The following is a 20,133-nucleotide window of genomic DNA, read 5'->3' as shown; positions in this document are numbered from 1 at the left end:
TAAATGCTGTTTTCTGGAACTTCCAGCTCAATTTTCTTATTTTTATTTTATTTTTTATACTAAGGGTTAAAGATTTAGGCCTCATGTACACGAGACGCTGTTAAACGTGTGTTCAGATGCAGTTGGACACTTTTTTTTTTCAACTGCCCCTGAACTCATTCATCAAAGCTCGTCACAGCGCCTAGAGGCGATTCAGTTCGCATTGTGCGCGATACAAGTATTTAATTCATTCATTCATTCAACGTTATCCTATGTGTCCATGCACACAGTCCCGTTTTTTGCCACTTTTATGCAGTTGCGTTTAACATCGTTTTTTCCAGAAGCAAAAAAATGGGTTCAGACGCAAAAATTTCCATGTTTCAGACGCTAAACACGGCACCCGCGTTTAGCCGCGTTTGCGTTTATAAGTGTTTTTAAAGGAACCCAATTTTTTGGACCTGAAAACTCAGAAATATGATCTGAGAATGACATTTTGCGACCCGACTTTGGGGGCCCATATCTTGGGGCCACTTATTGCCAGGAACCACAAATTTGGTATGCACTACAACATATCCAAATTTGAGGTTCCTATCACCAAGTGACCCCGAGATAGGGGGCCCCAAAGTTGGGTTTGCAAAATGTCATGCGCTTTTCTGCATCAGAGATACATGGCCTCAAAGTCAACTGTGACCATCTGCGGCAATGTAATTTGGTCATTAGGGTTGGGTGTTATGGTAAGTGGTTATCCGTTAGGGTTAGAGTTATTGTTTAGGATTAAGGGTTGGGTTAGGGTTAGGGTTAGTGTAAGGGATAGGGTTAGCTGTTAGGGGTAGGGTTAGTGGTTAGTGTTAGGGTTATTGTTTAGGGTTAGGGGTAGGGTTAGGATGAATGGTTAGGGTTAGGATTCTGGATATTTTAATAAGGCATTAAAAATATTATACTACCATATACAGCAGCAAAGAATTAAAATATATTAATCAATACATATTTCATGATAAAAATATATTAAAAAATTGGCCAAATAAATTTAAAACTATTATAAAAAAATCTAACATAGATTTGCTTTTAAATAAAATCATTTGAAACTAGAAAAAATGAATAAAAAAATATATTAAGATTAAAAAATAAATGAAAACATTTTAAAAATTGCCACAAGAAAATTTTAGATATTTTAAAAAATTGGATAATTTTGCTATAAATAGACATTATTTTGGGACAGAGAAAAAAATTCATCTGTACATCTATAGATAAATATATTTTATAAATATATACACATACATGATCGTTACCAACAGACGTTCCTCTGGTGACACACTGTTTCTCATATTGGTGTCCATGAATGTCAGACCAGGTCGTACTTTTTCTAAGAGCAGATCAAATGTGACAATGGACATCCGGCTAAAATTAAAAAAACTTGTCGGGGTCGGTACGCAGCTGCACATACATGTTTGTGAAATATCCAACGGACATTCGCTGTCCCATCAACGGATGGGTCCAATATCGACGAGCTCTGACTCTGGACCTCTCACGAAATTTGCGACGACGTTGCTGTCTCATCAAGAGCAACATCAGGAGCATTTCCTGACATATATTCAATATGGGATCCATTTCAAAATATATACCACAAAAAGAGAGGCAAATGCAAGTGTACAACTGCTCTCTATGCTGCTGCTGCTCACTCTGATTAAAATAGCAGAAATTGTTAAAAAAAAACATGCTTTGAGAGCTTGGGGAGGGTCTACATGATGTTATCTTTATAAACGCAAACACGGCTAAACGCAGCATGCAAACGCGCGTTTCAGCTTTTTTGAGCAGAGTTTTCACCTGCGTCTCGTGTGCATGAGGCCTTAGGATCATATGTTAATGAGAACTCGACTTAAGCCGGCCTTGTATGGATCGAAATTCAGCCGGTCCATCGGAGACAAGCCACATTTTGATCCACGTATGGGCAGGCTGGTTGTACACAAGTTATTTTGTAGTAAAGGATTCGTAATAAAAATAATCCCTTTATCAACCTGAATCATGATTGGTTCTCTGACGTGCATGCAGATCTTTGGTTTATCAGAATTGATTGCACCATGGCCTAGTCCCAGTAAATTGTTTGTATGATCATATAGATAGTTATGTGGCCACTGGCAGGATCACCAGGTGAAAATAGAGTAGGGTAAGGCTGATAAAAGAAAATGAATGCAGCCAACACATGTAAGGACTGGTAGGCTACAGCAGGGCTTGACAAATTTGCTTGGAATCTAGGAGCCAGCTTAAAAAGTTAGGAGCCAGGTCGGTAACGGCGATCCGGACCTGTCCCTGGCCTGACATGGAGACGAGTGAGGGGAAGATAGCGCCGCAGCCCCCCCCCCCCCCCTTTTTTTTTTCCTTAATTAAAATATTTTTTTTTTTTTTTACTTTTTACAAAAAAAAAAAAAAATAATATATATATATATATATATATATATATATATATATATATATATATATATATATATATATATATATATATATATATATTTAAATTAATAATATATATATATATAATATAATGAGAAGCCATTTACCAGCCACCACACTCACCGTTGGGCAAAAGGCGCCAAGACGCCCGCAATCACTTCCTTCTCTTCACTTTGGGAAGGAAATGGGCGGGCAGTGAAAAACAGGCAGGGGAGCTTCACTCCATTAGGAATTAGCATTATTGGAATAGGGTGTAATTTCTACATCCACCACAAGATGGCGCCAGACTACCGAAAGATTTTAGAAGGCCGCAAAGCCGCGGCCTCAATTACTGGCCGGCGCGGCCCGATGCAATTGCGCGGGGGAGTTCGGGGTCCAAATGGAGACGGGATACCCCAGCAGCGTTGCCCCAGTCGCCAGGACACGAATTCTAGGCGCAAATGCGACCAGGCGCCCGGGGTTTGTCGAGCCCTGGGCTACGGTATCATTTTTGTTCTTGGTTTAGGATATCCTTTACCCACTTCAACCTTCAACCCATCCGGGCCTTTTTTGGCACTCCTCTCCTACATGTAAAAATCATATTATTATTTTTTTGCTAGAAAATTACTCGGAACCCCCAAACATTAGATTTGTTTTTTAAGCAGATACCCTAGGGCAGTGATGGTGAACCTCGGCACCCCAGATGTTTTGGAACTACATTTCTCATGATGCTTATGCACTCTGCAGTGTAGTAGCGCATCATGGAAAATGTAGTTCCAAAACATCTGGGGTGCCAAGGTTCACCATCACTGCCCTAGGGAATAAAATGGCGGTCATTGCAAATTTTTATGTTGCAGTATTTGCACAACAATTTTTCAATTTTTCAAACGCTTTTTTTGGGGGGAAAAAAACTTTCATGAATTAAAAAACAAAACGGTAAAGGCAATTTTTTTTTGTAAAAAAAAAAAAAAAAAAAAAAAAAAAAAGGATGTTACGCCGAGTAAATCGATACCCGACATGTCATGCTTTTAAAATTGCGCACACTCATGGAACGGTGCCAAACTTTGGTACTTAAAAATCTCTATAGGCAACGCTTTAAAATGTTTTACAGGTTATCAGTTTAGAGAATTGTTGCTTTCGCTCTAACGCACGTGGCAATACCTCACTTTTGTGGTTTGAACAGCGTTAACATATGTGGGCGGGACTTATGGGTGCATTCGCTTCTATGTGTGAGTTGACCGGGGCGCTTTACTTCTTTTTTTTATTTATTTTTACACTTTCTCTTAAATTTTTTTTATTTATTTAGTTTTTTATTCCTATTATATATGTATTAATGTAAACATCCCTTGTAATAGGAATGGTGTGTGACAGGTCCTCTTTATGGAGAGAGAAAACACCCCACATCTCTCCTCCAGGCTGGTCATAGAGATGACTGTGCTCGGAAATATCTATGCTCGTCATCCAGCGGCGGCGGATTCTTTCTCTGGGTCCCCGATGGCACGGGAGAGCCTGGAAAAGCATCGGAGGGCGGCGGGAGGCAACACCACTATGATCATTCTTACAGTGCACAGAATCGCCGGCTCTAAGGCTGGGTTCACACCGCTGCGGCAGCGAGAACCGGATGTGATTCGCACCGCACCGCACTGCAGTGCAAATCACATTCGATCTCTGTGCGATGCGAGTTCAGCCATACAGATAGTATGGCTGAATTCGCATCGCACCCGCCCCAAACTCGCACAGGACCCTTTTTTTGGTCCGCAGCAGAATCTGATCGCATGGGTGTTCACACCATGCGATCCGATTCCTGTCCGAGTTTGCAGATTGCACTGCGATATGCGAACTGATCTGGGGGTGTCATTAAGGTTTCACTGACACTCCCAGCAGTCCGCATAGGGCAGTGTGAACTGCCGGCGGGAGGCATGTGATGCGGGAAAACGCAGCGGATTCGCGGCATTCCCGCATCGCTCCAGTGTGAACCCAGCCTAAAAGACGATATCTGGATGGTGCCTGTAGCCGCGGGCATCATTCAGATATCCCCACTGAAAGCCATATGATGTGCCTTGGGCGGGAAGTGGTTAAATTGGTAATACATCACTGTAGCAGATGATCAAAGTTCGCCACAGCGCCTAGAGGGGATTCAGTTTGCATTGTGCGCTATAAAAGTATTTCATTCATTCATTCATTCATTCATACAACAGTAGTCTAATCCCACAATGCTACAGATTTTCCTCCCCCTTTCAAGAACCTACCTTACTTTTTAATTTTTTAATTTATTTTTTAGCCCTTTTTTTCTTCCTTTTTTTTATTGTTTGACACATTTAATACACCCATGTACCATTGTGTATGTATATTTATACACACATAGCATTCATTAGAATATACACTTGGCATTATATATCCTTTTTTTTTTTTTCACTTCTCACATTTTTTCACTTTTTTTTATATTTTTCTCACACGTTTTTTACATTTTTTATTTATTTATTTATTTATTTTTACTTATTTTTTTCCAGAACACCATACTTGCAAACCTCGTCAAGTTTCCATGGGGTGCTCAAGCCCAAGCTCAAGCCTGGCTTACTACCTATTCACTGGCCCATATATATCTTTTATACATTTAAAATTCATTGAGTAGTTTGTAACCACTCGTGTGTCTGTGCATCTATCTTGCAGCAGCTCTGTTGCATATGGGTTACCTATGCCTGTTAATGGGAAATAATTTCTATTATACTCTATTACCTACTATCTCTATGTGCTGCCAAGTTGACATATATGTATCTATTACGTTTTTGGCATGTGTATGTGCAGATATATGAAAATACTTTTTTTTTTATCTGTTTTATATTATTGTTACAAATAATGTTTACCAACCACTCTACCTCCACAAGTCAATTGCCTCATTTAAATTTCCACATCCCCCCTTTCTTGGTTTATGTACTCTAAATGAGGTACATTATATATGTACCTCCATCCAAAGTCCCAAACCCCCTCCCCTTTTTTTGGCCTTATGGTGGACATGGCTATATTCATATGTGATATTGGGGATGTGCCTCTGTATGCAGAAAGCGTATTGGTCAGATTATTACTGCTGTGTGTATGTATATATAGTACAGTGCTTTACATATTGTACATTCACAACAGTCCTATCCTTAATCACTTGCTTACTGGGCACTTAAGCCCCCCCCCCCCCCCCCCCCTATCCAGACCAGCTTTCAGCGCTGATGCACTTTGACAATTGCGTGGGTCATACAACACTGTACCCAAATACATTTTTTTATCATTTTTTTTCCCCCAAATACAGCTTTCCTTTGGTCATTGATCATCTGTGCAATGTTTGTTTTTTTTTTTTTTGTTTTTTTTTTTTTTTATTATTTATTTTTTTTTATTAAAAAAAAAAAATGAATAAAAAAAAAAAAAAAAAACATTTTGTTTTAAAATTTTAAAACGGGTAATTTTTTTGTTCATCATTGATGTACGCTGATGCAGCACTGATGGGTGGCAGTGATGGGTGGCTGTGATGGGCACTAATGGGCGGCACTTCTAGTTGGCACTGATGGGCGGCTCATGGGCACTTTCAGATGGCATATATGAGGCATAATTGCCTCTTCCGTTTCAGGACTGATGTTGCTTTAAGGTGAGCCGGTGATCGGCTTTTTTTTATCCTCCCGCTGTCAGCGCGAGTAGGAAAAAAAAGCAATCACCGAGCTTTTGTTTTGATCATGTGATCAGCTGTCATTAGCTGACAGCTGATCACATGGTAAGGTGCCGGGAAAGGCCCCTTACTCGAATCGCTGATCACCCGAGTCTCAGTGACTCGGTGATCACGGCGTGCACAGGGGAGACCATCATATGACGGCCTCCCGGGAATTCACATCCGTGCTGTGGCTGTCATTTGGCCATAGCGCGGATGTCAAGTGGTTAAGGAGCTAACAATCTAAGGTCCTATATCACATGCATACTAACTTGGAGCCAATTAACCAATCAGTAGTACATGAGATAACCAGAGTACCGAGAGGAAACCAACACAAGCGCAAGGAGAGCATGCAAACTCCATGCAGAGGGTGGCCTGGTTGGTATTTGAACCGAGGACTCTAGTGCTGCAAGGCAGAGGTGCTAATATAGTACTCATGTAATAATGCATGTTGTGGTGTGCCTTCACTCTACAAGCACTGAATGAGTTACTCTTGAAGCAGATTGCTGCCAGCCTTTTCTTATTCCTCAGCAACCAGCCTCTGGTTTCCGCTGCCCATCCCACCCTTTATGCTGTAATGGTAGAGGGCCGCACGTCTTCAGGGATAATAGCCTCAGTACAGGCCATGTCTCCCCTCTTCTGCTCTCAGGAATCCATCGCTCACTTCCTGTGGGTTCCGGGCCTCATCCCTCAGACCTTCCTCCAGTGAAATGAGGCCAGAAATTACAACCAGATGGTCCTGCTCACTTTCCCCTTACACTGTCCTGGCCACGTATGACTATCCATTCTCCTGTGTGAGCCGACAGGATGACTAGTCAGTGCTGAGTCACATTCTTCTCAACTGTTTACTGAGACGTAGACGAAAGCTGGCGTGGGCCCTGTTTATGAGGGATAGAACTGTGCACCATTACCAGTATTTTTCCATTATTGTTACAGTTACTATATATTTTTTCATTATTTGCCCGATAGCTTTGCAAAAAAAAAAAAAGTACGCAATATTGCTGTGGGAGGCATTCCCCCATACTAATGCCCCCATACACACAGTTGGAAATTAAGAAGGAAAAAGTCTGATTGGATTATGTTGTCGGAAGATCCGATCATGTGTGGGCTCTATCTGACTTTTTCTGTCGGAGTTTCCAGCAACAAAATCCGATCTGACTTTTTCCGATAGTGTAGAGAATTCCTACAAAGTGGCAGGCATGCTCAGAAAAAATTTGGAGACGAAAGCTATTTGCTACTGGCCTCTACGTTGTACGTTTTTGTACGTCGCCTCGTTCCGAACGATCAGATTTTCCGACAACTTTGTGTGACCGCGTGTATGCAAGATACGTTGCGGCCAAAATCCATCTGAAAAAATCTGATGGATTTTGTGGTCGGAATGTCCGACCGGGTGTATGGGGCATTACTGTGTCAATGGGGGAATTGAGAGATTTTCTTCCCCCTCCATCAGTAGGAAAGAATATCAAATCATCTATTAGCTGCCTTTAGCGCTAGAAAACAATTGATTTTTGTGTGCCTCGTTCACACCACAATGCTGGCCTGATGCGCGGCAAAGTGTAGGCGTGCTTCACTTTTCTAGAGTTTATTGGATGGCACCAAAGGTCACCGCATTGTTCTGCGAAGATCTGGATGCACTTTGTACACAGTATTCAAGGAACCACTTGTCGCCACGACTACACAGCGGACACCGGCTGCGCGTCTAAACGGGTCATTTTAGCATGCAGCTAAATCTGAATCCCCCCAACCACTTCCCTACCGGGCCAATTCTGGCATTTCTCTTCATGTAAAAATCTGTATTTCTCTGCTAGAAAAACATTGTATATATTTTTTTAAGCAAAGACCCTAGAGAATAAAATGGTAGGTATTTGCATAGCAATTTTTCAAACGCAATTTTTATTTATTTTTTCAAAATACACTTTAATTTTTAAAGCAAATAACACAATATATAAATCCATTTTTTTGATAAGATGTAAAAAATGTAACGCTGAGTAAATAGATATCTAACATATTCTGCTTTAAAATTGTAACCGTATATATACTTAAAGCGGGAGTCCGCCGGGAGTCTGCGGTTTTTTTTTTTTTTTTTTAAAGCCAGCAGCTACAAATACTGCAGCTGCTGACTTTTAAAATAGTGACACTTACCTGTCCAGCGCGCCCGCGATGTCAGCACCCGAAGCCGATCTCTCGATCATCTCTCGGGTGCTGCCGCCGCCATCTTGGGTATGGGAATCAGGAAGTGGAGCCTTTCGGCTTAATTTCCCGGTTCCCTACTGCGCATGCGCGAGTCGCGCTGCGCAATAAGAATGGACCCGCTGCCTCTGGGATCTGTGTGTTTCCCAGCAGGCAGCGGGGGACCTTCGGAAAGGGGCGTAATGTACGCCCCTTTCCGCAGAGAGCTATCCCGGAAGTGGGTGCAGATACCTGTGCTGTACAGGTACCTGCACCCCCCTCCCCCCTGAAAGGTGCCAATTGTGGCGCCGGAGGGGGGGAGGGTTCCGATGAGCAGAAGGTCCACTTTAGGGTGGACCTCCGCTTTAAGTAATTAACTGGAGAGCAATAACTGAGATTAAGAGCACTACAGCTCAATACTGTATTCAGGCCGTTTTCAGGGGATTCCAAACCTGAGAATAACCCCAAAAGCAGAGGCACACTTAAATGGCAAATAAATCCCAATATGACACTTTATATCGGATTGGTTACCTCTACTGAAATGTGGCTCTGAGTCCAGGCAGGAGGACAGCAGAAGACTGACCCTCTTTATGTCAGACCTCTCCCTTCCAACTCCTGAATCCACGGTCCCAATGACAAACACTGTATTCAAATCTACATTCAATGGCTTGGCTTCCCATATAAACTGTCCCGCACACCCACTGCATATACAGAGCCGTGTGTGTGTGTGTGTGTGTGTGTGTGTGTGTGTGTGTGTGTGCGTGCGCGCCCATATGGCACGTGTAACTCCAGTCCCTTTTTTTGAAGAAGGATTTGTATCTTCAGCTAGCCACTCTCATTGGTGTACTTAAACTCCTGAATATCACAGCCAAATAACGCAACTGGCCCGGATTATAAAGTAAAGAGTGCAGGATCTTCCTCAGCATGGTGAAAGGACAATGGTGTCTGTATACAGTGTCTCTGTATCTCAATGGCTTTGTGTCCTGCAGCACTACAGGTGTCAGCAAGGTGACTAAGCAATGATGTCTGTATACAGCATCCATACAACTTTATCTGTGGTGTAGTGCCTCGTGTGGTCTGAGAAATCTCAGATCAGCAAATGGAGTCTCTAGTTCCTTTTTCTCCAGAGCAAAGTTTTCTATCCTTCAGACTTTAGGAGGGCCAGACTGTGGTCATAGGTAGTAGTAAATGCCCTGGCATCAGTTCCTGATAATTGGCGTTAATGGGAGGAATAGTGCCCCATTGATGGTGTCAGTAGGGTTGAATGAAGCCCTATCATTGGTGTCAGTTGGTGGAATAGTGCCCCAATGGCCAGATAAAGGCAAGAAAAGGGCCCCCCAGGCCGTAGTTTGGACGCCACTGGTCTAAAGCCAGGGGTCTTAAAACTTTCTAAACAAAATGCCCATTTAGACTTTAGGGAGGCCAGACTGGTCATTGGGAGTAGAAATTGTCCTGGTGTCAGTAAACGGTACATCCTTGGCATTAGTGGGAGAAATGGTGCCCAGTTGTTGGTGTCAGTGGGAAGAATAGTACCCCATTATGTTATCAGTGGTAGAAATAGTGTCTCATCATTGGTTTCAATGGGAGAAATAGTGCCCATTGTTGATGTTCGTAACAGGAATTATGCCTCTTTGTTGGCATCGGTGGTAGGAATAGTGTATTGCATCAGTGGCAGGAAAAGTGCCCCAAGGGCCGGATAAAAGCAAGCAAAGGGCCGCAGTTTGAAGACCACTGCTCCACAGCATGCTGGCTCTTGTAGTTATATACAGGTTAATCTGAATGTTTAACTTTAGTCCTGGAACTACAATTCCATGTATGCTTTGCTTCTTGGTGTTAATCACTCTGCTGACCGGATGTGATGACACAGAGTCTTTGTTGGCACTAGCAGAAAACGGTGTCACTGCAACAATGTTGCAGAGTGTCTTCCGATACTACAGGTAAGATAGCCTGCTACACTTTAAATCGAGAAATACAGGCTCCATGCATATTAGCATTTTGTTAAGCTCCTAGAAGCCGTTATTAGCATTTTTTTCTGCTTCTAGAAGCTAAATTGTGTTATTTTGTGTCCATCTACACTACTTTAGGCTATTGGTTTTTTGAGCTTCAGCCTCTAGAAGCAGAAACAATTTTTTTTTTAATTTAATTTTTTTTTGTGTTTTTCCAACTGAGAAAAACACTGAACGCTCCTAAAACGCTACTACCATGTTTGTTTGTTTTTTCCCTGTAATGTACTGTAAAAACAGGCAAAAAAAAGGGTGACGTTCCTAAATGCGACTAAAAAACGCTATTGTAGAGCTGCATGATTAATCGTTAAGAATCGAGATCTCGATTCTTCCTCCCTTTGAGATCTTAAAGGATTTTTCCGATTCTATGCAGAGTTCTCTACTCAAGCCAACAGCTGACAAAAAACTAAACGGGCAGTCTGCCAAGTTTCACAACATTCCTCAGCCACTGAGCTAACTATAGTTTTGTTCTTTAGATCAAAGGAATGAACTTCTGTCTTTAAATGAGGGAAGTTTAACCACTTAAAGACTAAACCTTTTTCTGACACTTGTTGGTTTTAAGTTAAAAATCCTTATTATATATATATATTATTTTTTAGCAGAGACCCTAGAGAATAAAATGGTGGTTGTTGTAATATTTTATGTCCCACTGTATTTGCACAGCTGTCTTTCAAATGCATTTTTTTGCGGGGTAAAAATCCACACTTGAATGAACTAGAATAAAACTAATCCGTAGAGCTGCACGATTCTGGCCAAAATGAGAATCACAATTTTTTTGCTTAGAATAATAAGATCACAGTTCTCTCACGATTTTCGTGACATGACGATTCTCCATCGCATACCGGTACTTGCGTGAAATGCTATTCTAGGGTTTCCATACATAAGAAACCTGTAACTGCTTGTCATTTACCTGTTGAAGCTGTTATTTTTTTTTTTTTTTTTGTTTTTTTTTTTTGTAAGTGAAAACCAGAATAGTATACAAGTAAAAGAATCTCACTTTTATTTATTTTATTGCTTCTTGTCTTTGTTCCCAGTGGGAGAATTCTTTCAGCTTTCATGTTTGTGTTGGAGAGAACAGGTAGTGAGAGGAAATCTCCGGAATGGGGACAGGCAGCAATAAAAACAAAGTCTAGAGTGAGGAGTTGGAACCTCCCACAGCATGTTATTGTGGTCTGTGTCCCCATATGAGGGGACTTCCTGTCTGGAAAATGGGCATCGGAACATGAAGAGAAATCACCTACACGGATACAGACACCATTCGGAATGAAAACGAAAAATTCCCTAAATAATATAGGGATAATCACATTTAAAAGCAGACAAACAAACCCTTTCCTACTCCATCTAAAAACTATAAAAACAAAATGTCCGCTGGAGTTGGACTATAACCTGTTCGTATTCTTTGTTTACCTCGTTACAAATCTATGCACCAGTAAGAAACTGTTTATTCAGTTTCCTATTGCCCTGTACGCACGACTGATTTTCCCAGCGGAATAAACTCTGAGGGTTTTCCCGATGGAATTCTGCTGAAACTGTCTTGCGTACACATGATCACACTGGAGTCCGATCGTCAAGAACCCGGTGACGTACAACACGTACGGCGGGACTAGAAAAAGGAAGTTCAATACCCAGTAGCCAATGGCTTCCGTCTCATACTTGCTTCAGAGCATGCGTCGTTTTTGGTCCGTTGGCACAGCATACAGACGAGTGGTTTTCCCAATAGGAATTGGTTCCGTCGGAAATATTTAGAACATGTTCTATTTCTAGGTCAGTCATAATAAAAAAAAAAAACAAGTCAGATGGCGCATACACACGATCGGAATATATGATGAAAAGCTTCCGTCTGACTTTTTCTGTTGGACATTCCGCTCGTGTGTACGTGGCATTAGGCAATTTATCGCCGGGTGTTTCTGTGTCTATGACCACTGATGGTGGGGGACCACCGGTTCTCTTGTAGGGGGCCTGAGCACACTGCGGGACCCACAAAGGGAGGGGGATTAGTGATGGGCGACAATTGCAGAACTCTTCCTCCAGCTGCTGAAAGCCGGTCGTCCCTCACGAATTCCCCTCCTGGTGCGGGCTCTAATGATAGCTTTGCTCCTGAGTTTATCTCTGTTACTCTCCCTCTGTCTCACTGTTCCCAGAGCTCCAACTGTCCAGCCTATATATATATATATATATGTGTGTGTGTGTGTGTGTGTGTGTGTGTGTATGTGTATATATATATATATATATATATATATATATATATATATATATATATATATATAATTATTTTTTTTCATCTCATCTTCATTTTTATTAACTCAGTTTTATCTTTTAGATTTAGGAGGAATTTGTATTTTTGTCTGCTATTAATGATTTTATTGTATTTTTAGCGAAATGGAGTTTTACTATCTTGGGGGAAGGGCGGGCTCCCTGTCAGGTATTCTGTATGGGGCCCCCTTGATTTCTATCAGCAGCCCTGTGTGTGGCCATATTATAATACTATCATACACTATGACATCACTTATAACTCTATCCCATGCATCCATGATTGGTGTGCCCATTCTTGTGCCCCAGGATTCAGCTTCCTAATTATCCCAAGACAATAAAGAAAAGGGCTTCCCAGTACAGTCATGTGTGAATCCTGGATGCCCCTTTTTTCGGGGCCACAATTTAGGTACAAACCTGCAAATTGTACTAAAAAAGAAAAGCTAAAAAGTGAACATCAATTACTTTCATGATTTTTTTTTTTTTTTTTTTTTTTCCCTATGCAGTTGCAGGTAAAGTGATTTAAATGTCTCCCATATGACTGGTTTCTGTACATGTAATTTGGTTCTCGTCTACCCGTTCTTTTTGGGGTGATGCCATATCCGCAGAGCTGTCTGTAGAGACTGACTAAACACGCATGGACATGGTGCTAGAGAACACTTTGTAACAATATCCTATATAGCGTGCATTGTAATGTGATGTTAATGCCACTGTTATCCAAATAAGTTAATAATATACTTTATATTGTATTTACACTGCAAAGGCCACAAACAATCACAGTTCAAAAGTCTAAACAATACTAATATATTTTAGTACTATAAATCATTTCTGCCCACGTTTCCGAGTGCTCAGCAAAATACAGCATGCTTGTTCGAGTGCCATTCATTTTCAGTGGCACCTAAATGCAGTGCAGATTTGCCTTGCGATAAATCTCATCTTGTGGCTCAAAAGGAGCAGGCGCAATGCAATTTGCTGCGCGATAATCGCGGTGAAGCCGCACCATGTTTTACGTACCATTGAAAATGAATGGCATCTGAACAAGTGTGCTGTGTTTTGCCAGCACTCCATTTCGATTCGGAATCACTGTGCAGAATTCTGGCGATTTCCGTCAGCAATCCAAATTGCTGGATGTGAAGGGGGTCTTATGTTTGGATAACATGCAAATCGTACACTCTATGGTATTTGTTGGCAGGTAAGGAAGATAGATGATGATTTATCTGGAGGATTTTTGAACTTTTAATTTTTAATTGGATCTTTTTCTTTTTCTTTTTTTCTTTTTCTTTTTCTTTTTCTTTTTCTTTTTCTTTTTCTTTTTCTTTTTCTTTTTCTTTTTCTTTTTCTTTTCTTTTCTTTTCTTTTCTTTTCTTTTCTTTTTTCTTTTTTTTTTTTTTTTTTTTTTATTGTCATTCCTCAGAAAACTTAATTACTCCTTCTTCTTTTTTTTTTTTTTTTTTTTTTATTGTCATTCCTCAGAAAACTTAATTACTCCTTCTTCTTTTTTTTTTTTTTTTTTTTTTTTTTTCTTTTTTTTAGAAAAATGAGAATATAAAAGGAAGCCTGCGTGCGCGACTGGAAAGCTTATGAATGGAATTCCAGACTTCGGGGAGAATTGTTGGGACATATTTATCAAGTGAAGACCTAGATTGATGACGGAGTGATTTATTTTTTTCCCTTTTGTAAATGAGGACTTGAATTTTTATATTGTGGTTACTTACCTCCAACCTAATGAGCTTATCACACAAAATCAGGATGGCCTGAACTTGATTATTGCCTTTAACAACTAACATATAATTTCAATGATGTGAGATACTATATCTTGGGCAGGAGATCATCCTTATTTAAAGAGTAGGTAGGTTGCCTTCATGTACAGGATACAACACGACTTTCAGGAGAATGCCCAGAAGAGGGTTTTATCTACAAGGCAAGACCCGTTGGTTACTTGTTGGACTTGCCCTGGTTTTTAGCCTAATGCTTCTCACATATCTCTTGGAATGTGCACCAACCCCAGAAGGAAATGGATCGCTGCCTGGAATCGCAGGAGAGATGTATAGCAAGGAATACTACCAGGCTCTTCTTCAGGAACAAGAGGAGCATTATAAAAGTCGTGCAACTAGTCTAAAACGCCAGATTGCCCAGCTAAAGCAGGAGCTTCAGGAGATGAGTGAGAAACTGCGATCCGCACAAGATAAGAAACTTGCCAATGGTGCCGGACACCAGGGTACCAAAGAGCAACCTTCTAATGATCTACTTGAATTTTTGCACTCACAGATTGACAAAGCTGAGGTTGTGGTGGGTGCTAAACTTCCTAGTGAGTATGCCGTTGTTCCCTTTGAGAGTTTTGATGCTATGAAGGTTTATCAGTTGGAGATGGGTCTGACACGGCACCCAGAGGAGAAGCCAATTAGGAAGGACAGGAGAGATGAACTGGTCGAAGTTATAGAAGCTGGCCTGGAGGTCATTAATAATCCAGATGAGGATGATGAGGACCAGGAAAACCGAGGAGGGGATAAAGTTTTATTTACAGAAGCTGATTTTGTAGAAGGTATGAAAAATGTGTGCTGCCTTCTATTTCTGTTAATTTATACTACATGTAGGTGGAAGGGCTCCATGCTTACAATGGGTGCAGCATCGTGAATACCAGCTGTCCTATAGATTGATGTCCTTTTATTTCTCAAAGCTTTGAATTGATGATTTTCCTACTTCCCAACATTCTTCATAACATTTAGATTTATTTTGTATATTCATAGGAGTACGCTTTTTATCGTAGTGAGGTCACACTGGATTTGTTTAGCCCTTAGTAACAGTAAACCATTTTATTACAGCAACTTACTATAGTGATAAAAGTTAAAATTTCTTGCACAACCAACCCCTGCAAGAAAAAAAGAGCATACCTTCAGGCACTACTCCTAAAAGAACTGCCTAAGAATAACCATTCCCTCGACACCAGGGTTTCCCAACTAGGGTTCCTCCAGAGGTTGTTTGGGGTTCCTTGAGCAATCTCTGCCTCTCAAAAGTTCCCACTGACACCATTGAACTTTTTAGCTATCTGTAAGTGGGTAATTCTTCCCAATGACCACAAGTGCAAGGAACATTCTTGCCACTGACCATCACACTAATGTATCATTAGTTGTAGAGCTAGTCTTTATTTAGCAGCGGTTCCCTGAGACCAGAAGGTTATTTTAAGGGTTCCTCTGTGTTGAAAAGGTCAAAAGGCTGCTCTACACTCATTAGGACCTGACTGAGAACATCTACTACTTTGAGATCCAGTGCTTTTTTTTTTTTTTTTTTTTTTTTTTTTTTCTTCTTTCCATTACTTGAATAAATTAAAATCAGACAGAAATTTTAACTTCGTGTCCAAAAAATAAATAAAAAATAAAATTGTCTTGAGTTAATTTTTCTATGTATTAAAAACCTATGTCCACTATTATACTTGTTGTGACCACTCAAGTAGAAATCTTAACAGGTCTATTAATGAAACCATAGCATTGAGCTTCATTATGCTGTTGTGCTGCATACAGCGATGGTCAGAAAAGTCTACTCAGTGTACCTACATCAAACTTTAAGACCCCTTTCACACTGCGGCAGTTTTCAGTCGTTATAGCGCTAAAAATGGCAACTAAAAACGTCCTCTCAAGCGTGTTTCACACTGGGGCGGTGCGCTTGCAGGACGGGAAAAAAAGTCCTGCAAGCAGCATCTTGAGGGCAGTGTGAGAACGGTGTATACATCGCTGTTAGACCGCCCCTGCCCATTGGAATGAATGGGCATCGCTTCTGAAGCACCTGAAAAACTATTTGGAAGCGCCGCATCACGGGTTTCATAGGGTTTAAAAGCACCCTGCTACCGCCGGAAAAGTGTCACCAAAGTGCTGCTAAAACGAGAGGTGCTTTACGGCTAACACCGGTGCCACCCTAGTGTGAAAGTAGCCTAATATAATTTTGCCAAGAATGGTCATAGCCAGAAATGGCAGTGATATTCCAGTACCTCTGAGTGAGACTGTGACCTCTTGCCATTCATTCAGTGCTGTGCATTGTGCCAAAAAGCTCCTCTCTAGGCAATACTTCTTATAGGGAATGTGTGTGGGGAATGGAGTTTAATATGGAGAATCTATGGTCTGTAGAATGGCATGTTCTGGTTTGTAAGTTCCAAGAACATAATTCCACAGTAGGTGCTTTGAAGTACTGGAAAATTGGCACAATTATACAAAACAAATCGCTTAAGGCAGGCTATAAATGATGCGATTTTCTTTCCTGCAACCATGGGTTTCAGGAAAGAAAATTGCTCGATGGCCACATCACCACAGCCAGTGTTGATAGGGGAATACTTCCCACTGAGCTATTATGTTCTCCTGGTTGATAGTCGTCCCTTTCCGGGAGAAGGTAGTGATTTTTGCTAGCGGCTGTAGCCGCTGGCAATAAGTTGCCCGATAGATCGTCTTGGGTACAATCAGCCTGCTCATACATGGTCTAAATCTTGGCCAGTCCCTGCTGAACTGGCTGAGATTTGAACCATATATTGCCGGCTTGTTTGTGATTGAATTCTCTAAATGGGTTTATACTTGAAGCTTGTAACATACTGTGGAATGTTATAGGATTAATGATGCAAGAATGCTCAAAATTTTCGTAAGTCCTTGTGTGCAGTTTCTGGGTTCTACCATTTAATAATTTTTATCACATCTGTGTTCTTTCCCTTGAATCCCTGTGAGTTAACCGGTTACCTCTCACCTCATTGTTATCAGGATATTACCGAACCGAGAGGGACAAGGGCTCCCATTATGAGCTCTTCTACAAGAAACCAGAGTCTGGAAGCTACCACCACATCACTTTATTCCGACCGTTTGGCCCACTCATGAAGGTGAAGGTGGAAACACAGGATGTCTCCAGGACAATCATCAATATCATCGTCCCGCTATCTGGCCGAACAGAGACCTTTGCACAGTTTATACAGAACTACAAGTAAGACTACAGTGTGATGGAAAGCATGGACTCCTTCCAGCAGCTGCTTTTGAGAGAGATAGTGTGGGTGTAAAAACTTTAGAACAACCTTTATTGCAAATCCATAAAATGGAAGTTAATTGCAGAACACGAAAGTTATGACATTTATAGAAGCTAATCTAATCTTTCTTGGTTGTAACTTCCTGTTTTTGCTTATTGCCACCATGCCTTGTGCTTAGAGTGATGTCATGGTCTTTCCAGACAGATCTTAGAACACTAAGGATTCCAGTCCTCACAAGAAGACACCCCTGAGTTGTGCTATTTTTGCAATATTGTTAATACTCGGCATTCCTCCAGCTCTTGCTGGAAGGATTGTAATTTCACCCTCTACAGTGTGAAAGACCGGTTTATTCAGAGGTGTTTTATTTAATTTATTTATTTATTTTAATAATGCAGCCATTTTAGATGGGAAAAGGGAGCAGCCTGTAAAAAGTGGACCTTGTATTTTAGAGCATTGTTTGCTTTAAACCCTCCTACCGTTTTCAGCCAAGGAAGCTGCCATCTTAGCCTCTGTTTGATCTACAAATGCCATAATGCTGCACATGTGATCAGCTATGACACCAGCTATTTGATGGTTTGACAGCTTGGTTGAGAGTACAAGAAAATGTGACAGTTGGCATTCCTGGCATGTCAAGAATGCAACTTTTTTTTTAAATTTTTTTCTTAAATGTAAAGGAGTTTAGTTACGCTTTAAATTGGACTTAAAATTGGAGTTACCTTTAGTTATATTTTAACACACTTTTTTTTTTTTTCTTTTTTCAGATATAGTGGAGAGGGATTAGAACACATCAGATTTGTATTGCTCTCTTTGTCCTCATTAGGGAAATTCACCCTCTATTTGCCATGTTTACCATTATCACCTAGAGCAGGGATCTCCACTTTTTCTAAACAAAGGGCTATAAGAATTGTGCCCCTTGTTGGTGTCAGTGGGTGGAACTATGCTCCATTGTTGCCATCAGGGAATGAAGTATTGCCCCAAGAGCTGGATAAAAGCAAGTTTGGAGACCAATGACCTAGAGCAAAAGTTGAGAAAAATCCCAAATCTCATTTTCACTAGAATGGGAGTAAAGGGGAAATCTTCCATTGGGGACGCTAGTTCTGGTGACAACCAGAGGTTCCCTCGCTTTGGAAGTTTTTCCCCTCACTTGCTGACTATGGGACAGGAAAAAAAAGCTCTACCTTAACCACTTCAATACAGGGCACTTTCGCCCCCTTCCTTCCCAGCCCAATTTTCAGCTTTCAGCGCTCTAGCGCTTTCAGTGACAATTGCGCGGTCATGCTACACTGTACCCAAATGAAATTTTTATCATTTTGTTCGCACAAATAGAGCTTTATTTTGGTGGTATTTATTCACGACTCCGTTTTTTATTTTTTGCGATATAAGCGCAAAAAAGCGGAAATTTGGAAAAAAAAAAACAATATTTTCTTTTTTCTACTTCAATAAAAATCCAATAAAATCAAATTTTGTCATAAATTTAAGCCAAAATGTATTCTGCTACATGTTTTTGGTAAAAAAAAAAATCCGTTAAGTGTATAATAATTGGTTTGTGTGATCACGGACATATGTACGCAAATGATCATGTACATATGTGTGTAGGTGATCACGTACATATGTGTGCAGATAATCATTGGGACATGTGATTTTAGTGGGACATATGTGGGGGACATGTTTTTATTATTAGGGACATGTGTTTTTATTATTTGGGGACATGTGTGGGGACATTGTGTTTATACTGTGTGATGTGTTTACTGTGTGGTGTGTTTACTGTGTACACTAGACTGGTGATCAGTGAGTAAAAAGCTGTAAAAAACAGCTCATACTCACTGATCAGCAGCCGGCTGCAGCGATCTGCTCTCCTCTCCACAGCGATGACTTCTGTGTGAGGAGAGGAGGAGCCGATTGCCTAGCAACCGGCTGTTTGTTGACATCACATGACGGCCGTGATTGGACACGGCCGTCATGTGATCAGGAGGGCCAATCACAGAGCCCTCCTGCCGATCTGAGATGCGCCGTGTCCGGGTGACACGGGCGCATCGGGATCGTGCCGCTGCGCGGGCGATCCCGCTACTCCTGAATGACGTTCCTGAACGTCCTATCAGGAGTAGGCGGCTCCCACCCGGCCGTATGTGTGCATTGGCCAGGTGGGAAGTGGTTAAGTACTACATTAATTTGAAATACTTATTTAGATATGTTAAAAAAATGGACATATTGAGATAAAAAGCCAAACTATTCCTTTTTGTAAGCACCCCCTGGATGACCAAAGTTTTTTTTTTTCTTGTGTTATTCAAGGGATGTATGTATTCAGCAAGATAAGAGGACTTACCTGACTGTGGTCTACTTTGGTGAGGATGGTCTATCGGAGGTTGAGGAAATCCTTAAAACTGTAAAGTAAGTAAAATCTGCATTGGCATTATATCATTTAACTGATGTAGGAAGATGTTAAGTATAATGAAGCATAGTTTAATCTATTTTTTATAGTGGGAGTGAATCCGCTGAAGGTTTTTTTTTTTTTTTTACCTGCAAAGGAAAAGGCATAATGAGCTAGTATGCACTGCACACTAGCTCATTATGAAATACTTACCTTAGAACGAGGCCCCGACATCTTGCCTGATCCACGCCGAGGG

At 41.0% G+C, this 20,133-nt stretch overlaps 1 protein-coding gene across 1 annotated transcript in view; it reads left to right on the top strand.

Annotated features, from left to right (window-relative positions):
- The window catches only part of CSGALNACT2 (chondroitin sulfate N-acetylgalactosaminyltransferase 2), a 97,101-nt gene that overhangs the window by 55,862 nt on the left and 21,106 nt on the right, over positions 1–20,133 (top strand). The window contains exons 2-4 of the mRNA XM_077453955.1: positions 14,050–15,058; positions 17,253–17,469; positions 19,799–19,897. Coding sequence (XP_077310081.1) covers positions 14,410–15,058; positions 17,253–17,469; positions 19,799–19,897 — 965 coding nt within the window. The 5' untranslated portion in view covers positions 14,050–14,409. The remainder of the gene's footprint in view (positions 1–14,049; positions 15,059–17,252; positions 17,470–19,798; positions 19,898–20,133) is intronic.

The sequence above is a fragment of the Lithobates pipiens genome, unplaced genomic scaffold (genome assembly GCF_037356315.1).
Source record: "Lithobates pipiens isolate NorthernLeopardFrog02 unplaced genomic scaffold, aLitPip1_a1.2 Scaffold_25, whole genome shotgun sequence".
In the NCBI taxonomy this organism is placed as follows: Eukaryota; Metazoa; Chordata; class Amphibia; order Anura; family Ranidae; genus Lithobates; species Lithobates pipiens.
This window is presented reverse-complemented; position numbering and strand designations above follow the sequence as displayed.